General features: G+C 33.5%; 1 protein-coding gene across 1 annotated transcript in view; it reads left to right on the top strand.

Moving 5' to 3' along the window:
* LOC111088998 overlaps positions 1-3,724 on the top strand; it is a gene marked incomplete at its 5' end in the record, with an annotated part of 72,365 nt that extends 68,641 nt beyond the window's left edge. The window contains 2 exons of the mRNA XM_022400541.1: positions 859-970; positions 3,402-3,724. Coding sequence (XP_022256249.1) covers positions 859-970; positions 3,402-3,724 — 435 coding nt within the window. The remainder of the gene's footprint in view (positions 1-858; positions 971-3,401) is intronic.
* Positions 3,725-5,259: the final 1,535 nt, after the last annotated feature.

Consider the following 5,259-nt stretch of genomic DNA (forward strand, 5'->3'; position numbering starts at 1 on the left):
TCAACGCCTGAAAGTTGTATAATTGTCACTTTGCAGGCGACAGATGAAGTGTGTAGGGCCACTGCACGAGGTTCGGATCTATATCAGCGACTGCAACAACCCAAAACGATTTTTATCGCCTAAAATGCCTAAAAAAGGGTTTTAAAAGTAGGTATAGAGAATACATTGAAAATTGTCTAAGAGTTTCATGTTTTCTGATGTAAATTAATATTGTAGATTAAAAAATGCTATCAAAAATTAAAGACACATCCAAATCATATGAATAACATATATTGAAGCCTACTTTTGAAGGAAAAGTTCTTATCTTTGTGTAAATACTTCTAAACAGTTTTAGCTCCACCAACATAATTTGTGTTTATACACACATAACCATCGATGTCAGAGTTTCGTAAAATTAATGCAGGAAAATACCTAAATTCTAGCTTTTCCCTGCAAGTACGCCCTGGTCGTGTTCTGGAGTAGGACCTAATTGAATAGAAACTGCTATTAAGTGCCACATACACCAGATACAGTACTTTAGATGGAAAAAAAGAAAGGATAATAAAACATACAAAAATGAAAAAGCTTTCCATTATATTATAATAGTCCTTTGTAACACGATTTTACAGGAAGAATGATGTTTTTCGATTTTATATTACTTGTATTTATTGTCTATTTTAACGACTTCCCTATCGTAATATGTTCTAATTCTAATATTATAGATGTCGCTACATGTCATTTCCGTTTTGAGAAGTATAAATAGTTGGTATTTGCTAACCATAGTGACCTCGAAAGTAGATTTCGAAAGTTTAAGGATAAGGTAATAGAGTTTAAGCTGTTTGGTCATTATTTTATTTCACTTTCATATTTTTTTTTCAGTATTACTGGAGCGTGAACAGCAGCGATTTTCATCTTCCACAAGAATGGGGGCCAGTACTCAGAATCTCCAAATATATGAAAGGCCAAAGAACTTACAAATTTACAGTAACAGGTAATCGCAATTCTCGATTGTAGACATTATTCCACAATACAACACGCGATCATATCTTCCATATTTTTAAATTCATCACCCGTTTCGCCTACGCAAAGAGTGAACTTTATACGATAGAGTTAGTGAAGTTATGTCTGACAGTTTCTACAACTGTAAACTGTTTCTTTGTTGTACAGTACTGGCATTCAGGAGTCATTAACCAAAGGCTCTCACAGTTACACGCTACATACCTTGTAAGTGCAATTGGACTGGTTTCTCAATATCTATCAGTATCCGGTGTCAATGGACAACATTAAATAATAATAAAAAACATTACTGGTTCTTCATTCGAAGTATGCTTTAGTAACGGAAGTGTTTGCCCAAATTCAAGCATCCACACAAAGTACATGTCAACTTTAGTCAATGAAGACTGTGGCGTGGCAGTATTGGAGAAAGTGACTACAAACCTTCGATGTTATACATATAAACATGGTTATAAATTTCTCATTGATCTCGTGATGGGCCAATGCTTTCACCACTGTGATCTACAGAATCAGTAGTGCCTGTTATGTGATCGAAAAACTTCAATTTCTGCATATTAATTCACAGTTTCTTGGTTTTGATGTTAAGCTTGCATCCTCTATATGTTTAAATACCAGTCTCGGGTTTTTAGAGGTGGTTTGAAACGTGTGACCAAAAAACAAATTTAGTCCACATGCATAGACATGTCTCTTATTGCACTGCTTGAAGTTTAAGCTTCATTAGACATTAAAGTGACAAGCGTGTTCAGACAACAAATAATCTCAGATCTACTTTCCTTTTCTAGTCAGTTCGACTTGGCAGTAGCTACAAACTGGATGGTGTACTAAACCAATGGATGTCTTTTAAAAACTAGAGATTCGTTGTTTCACAGAAAAAAATACATTAATGGGTGTCACAATGTTCACTCACCTGAAGTCCACACATAACCTAGGAATTCCATCCTTCTTTCTCGAGGTGGTGAACTAATAAGGCAGAACACAGAGTCCATTCATTATGCTCTAATCATTTCCTGCTGTACAGATGATATAATCCTTGCAACTTGAATTAGGAAGCCATACCAAACCCTGGCAGCTTGACCATGGCCCTTTATGGTGTCTGTAGCAGTGGAACCATTAGTCAATGTTTAGGTGGAGCTTTAACCATCGCATAATCTGAAGATTGTTTCAGAGCAGGATCGGCCACTACAGTCACCCATTTCTCATTGTGTAATATGACTACATTTAACCACGTTGCCACAACCAACAACCACAGTTATAGTTAAAGTCAGTGAGACCCTTATGATGAACACATAGGGATACTTAACAGGCCGATATAGTATATTTAATTGATTTTTCTTTACGAGCATTAAAGGGCATGCTTCGTAATGTGTTTTTTTTCATGCAATTTTCTTAGATTGTCTGTGTAAATTGCCAAGTTCCCATAGAACCCATGGTTTTGAACTTTAAGGTCATCTTTAATGGTCGTCCAATATTGCATGAAGTTGAATCCGAAGTGAAACTTAGTAATGTCTTTGCCTTATTTGTACATTTTATCCTTATCTAAATGCTTTAGGATATCACTAACTTCATAGGTTCAGCATTCATCTTCTCCTAGTAACAACGTTCAACAAATGTTTTAGCAAATGATTAAGAAGAGCTACTTTCTCCATTTTTAAAGTAATTATTGGTTAAGCTGCCCCGCTTCATCAACGCTCCAAAACCATGGTGCAAGCAGTTGTTCAGCAGAAATACTGCCAGTGTCCGAGAGGGTAAATTTTCATTTTGTAAATGCCAAAAGACACGTGCATCTTAATTAATTGATGTGGTATCCTAAAAATGAGATTGTCCTGAAATATGTAAAAGTCTCTTACGTAGCTAAGTAGTCTCATGCAGGTACAAAGTTTACAGTGAAAGAACAGTAATCCCCAGTTTTCCTTGGATACTTTAGATTATCAATACATTTTTTTTTAAACTTACTCATCATCAGAGTACTTTTACTTTAATTTCACTCTTACAACTTCATTTATTCTTTTATTAGCTAGTTCGCTAATTTCGTGGCAAATTAAAACATATTAAAAAGCAGCTTAAGAAAAATGTATTTCCAACTTGTTTTGAGAATATTGTTGTTTACCAGCATATTGGAGTAGTCAACATCTTAACTGTGAAACAACTTAATGTATCATTTCTCGTTCTTCTACTGATGTAATGATGTAAAGTGAAAATGTATTAAATTGTTGAATTGTTTTATATCATATGTTAGAATAATTATTCATTGTAAGACTCAGTTGAAGGTATAAAAAAGTATTTTGATCTTAAATCAAGCTATATCATAAAACATACGTACTTTAATACAGTGCTATTTATTATCAATATCAATTTAGACTACTAAATATTGTTATTATATCTAATTACAATCAATATCTTTACTTTAGTAATTGACGTAATAAGCCTGGAAGTGCTCAGCCAAGCAACACACATTGTCAGAACAAAAGAAATCCCTCTGGTGGTCAGCACAGGGGTTTCATCTTTAGTTGTGTTATATAATCAATCCTTCTGCCTCAATGGGTCACGTTCTTATGACCCAAGCAAAGAGCAAGAACCCATGTATTATAGATGGATGTGTTCCCTTAGCAACGGATTGGCGTGTTATATCACACAGAAAGAAGGGAGTATGTTGAGACTAGAACAAACCCTTGGAGACATTTTCTCTTCTGTACTCTGTATTGATGGAGGGGTCCTTTTACCAGAAGAGTGAGTAAGATGTTTCATTGAAGCCAATTATTTATTTTTTCTTATGCATAGGACTAAACTTTTCTTATTTTTTGCTTTCAAATTCATTTGAACATTTTATCATTTCATTTATTCAACCTGTCTATGAAGAGTATATATTTAAACATACCTCATGTATGTCCAGCATTTCCCCCTGAATGTCACTCAGACTTGGAAACAGTTGTTTTCACATACAAATAAAGATATTATTTTCTTTGCCTTGTTGAGACTATTTCTAGGTTTTTTTTCTACTTTTTACCTATTATATAAGTTTTTGTATCATATAATTGACCTGTAAATATTATAAAGATAGCTAGATACTTTTAGAATGATAGTGATATGAAATTTTATACACCTAAAGATTTCACTACGGATGTTATGGATTATGAAAACCCTTGTGAACAGATCAGTCTTAGAAGGTGAACATTTATTACGTGTTTAGATTTAGGGAAGAGAGAAAAGAATTAGTAATAGGGGAATATGAAACCAAATAATTAGTTTGTACAAAGAGAAAAAGAAATGACTGGAAAAAATAAGCGAGATGAAGATAAAAAACAATTGACACTGAGAGAAAAAAAGCATTTATTAAAACGAAACATAGCAAAAGTTGAGGTACCAGTAATGTAAGAATTATAGTAGAGAAGAATTATATTAATTTTAGTATGCCATTAATTATTACTTGTTGAGCTGCGGCTGGCACTTTGTTTTTAATCATTTTACTACTCATCAGGACCTCTATCAGTCTATCAAAGTAGTGTATCGTCCGTTTTTATATATATATACTAGTATCATTTTCGATACAAGAAAGGAATACTTGGGACCCAAGACGAAAAAGTTCTGTGAAAGAATTAGAGCGATAAGATTTGTCATTTTTTTACTCACTAACTTAGATGAAAATTCGTTGAAATAGTGAAGTTTGATTCACTTCATAAACACGTATATATCTATTTAGACGGCTTTATAAGTACAATAAGCTTTAGTTTGCTCAGCCAATACTGTGAAATAATCATTGCTAATGTTCAGACATTTTAAAGGTAGTTTTAAACGGGCGATTTTTATGGCCGTTATATTGTTTCATCACAATCCCCACTATTAAGTACTATCGTACTTAATGATATGTACGAGTTATGTGTATGAAACCTTTTCCCTTACTTGAGTGGTTGCAGTTGGACATAGAAATTGGTATATTGATTTTTTCAGTGACTTTAATTAGTCTGTGTAAAGTGTTTTAATCGCGAGATATCGGATAGTAAGCATGGTTGGTCTGGCGCTGAGTTCGGGAATGGAGAGTCAGAAAGGTATGAAAAACAAATTACATAATAAATTTGTGATGGAATTTAAGGTAGAGAAAGAATCTGAGTATGTGAAAATTTGCAATAAAGATATAGGAGTGAGAAACTATGGATGGTATTGTGATAAAAATATAGTTAACAGTGAGAAACTGTGGATGGTATTGTGATAAAAATATAGTTAACAGTGAGAAACTGTAGATGGTATTGTGATAAAGATATAGTTAACAGT

This window comes from Limulus polyphemus, unplaced genomic scaffold, assembly GCF_000517525.1.
Source record: "Limulus polyphemus unplaced genomic scaffold, Limulus_polyphemus-2.1.2 Scaffold4963, whole genome shotgun sequence".
In the NCBI taxonomy this organism is placed as follows: domain Eukaryota; kingdom Metazoa; phylum Arthropoda; class Merostomata; order Xiphosura; family Limulidae; genus Limulus; species Limulus polyphemus.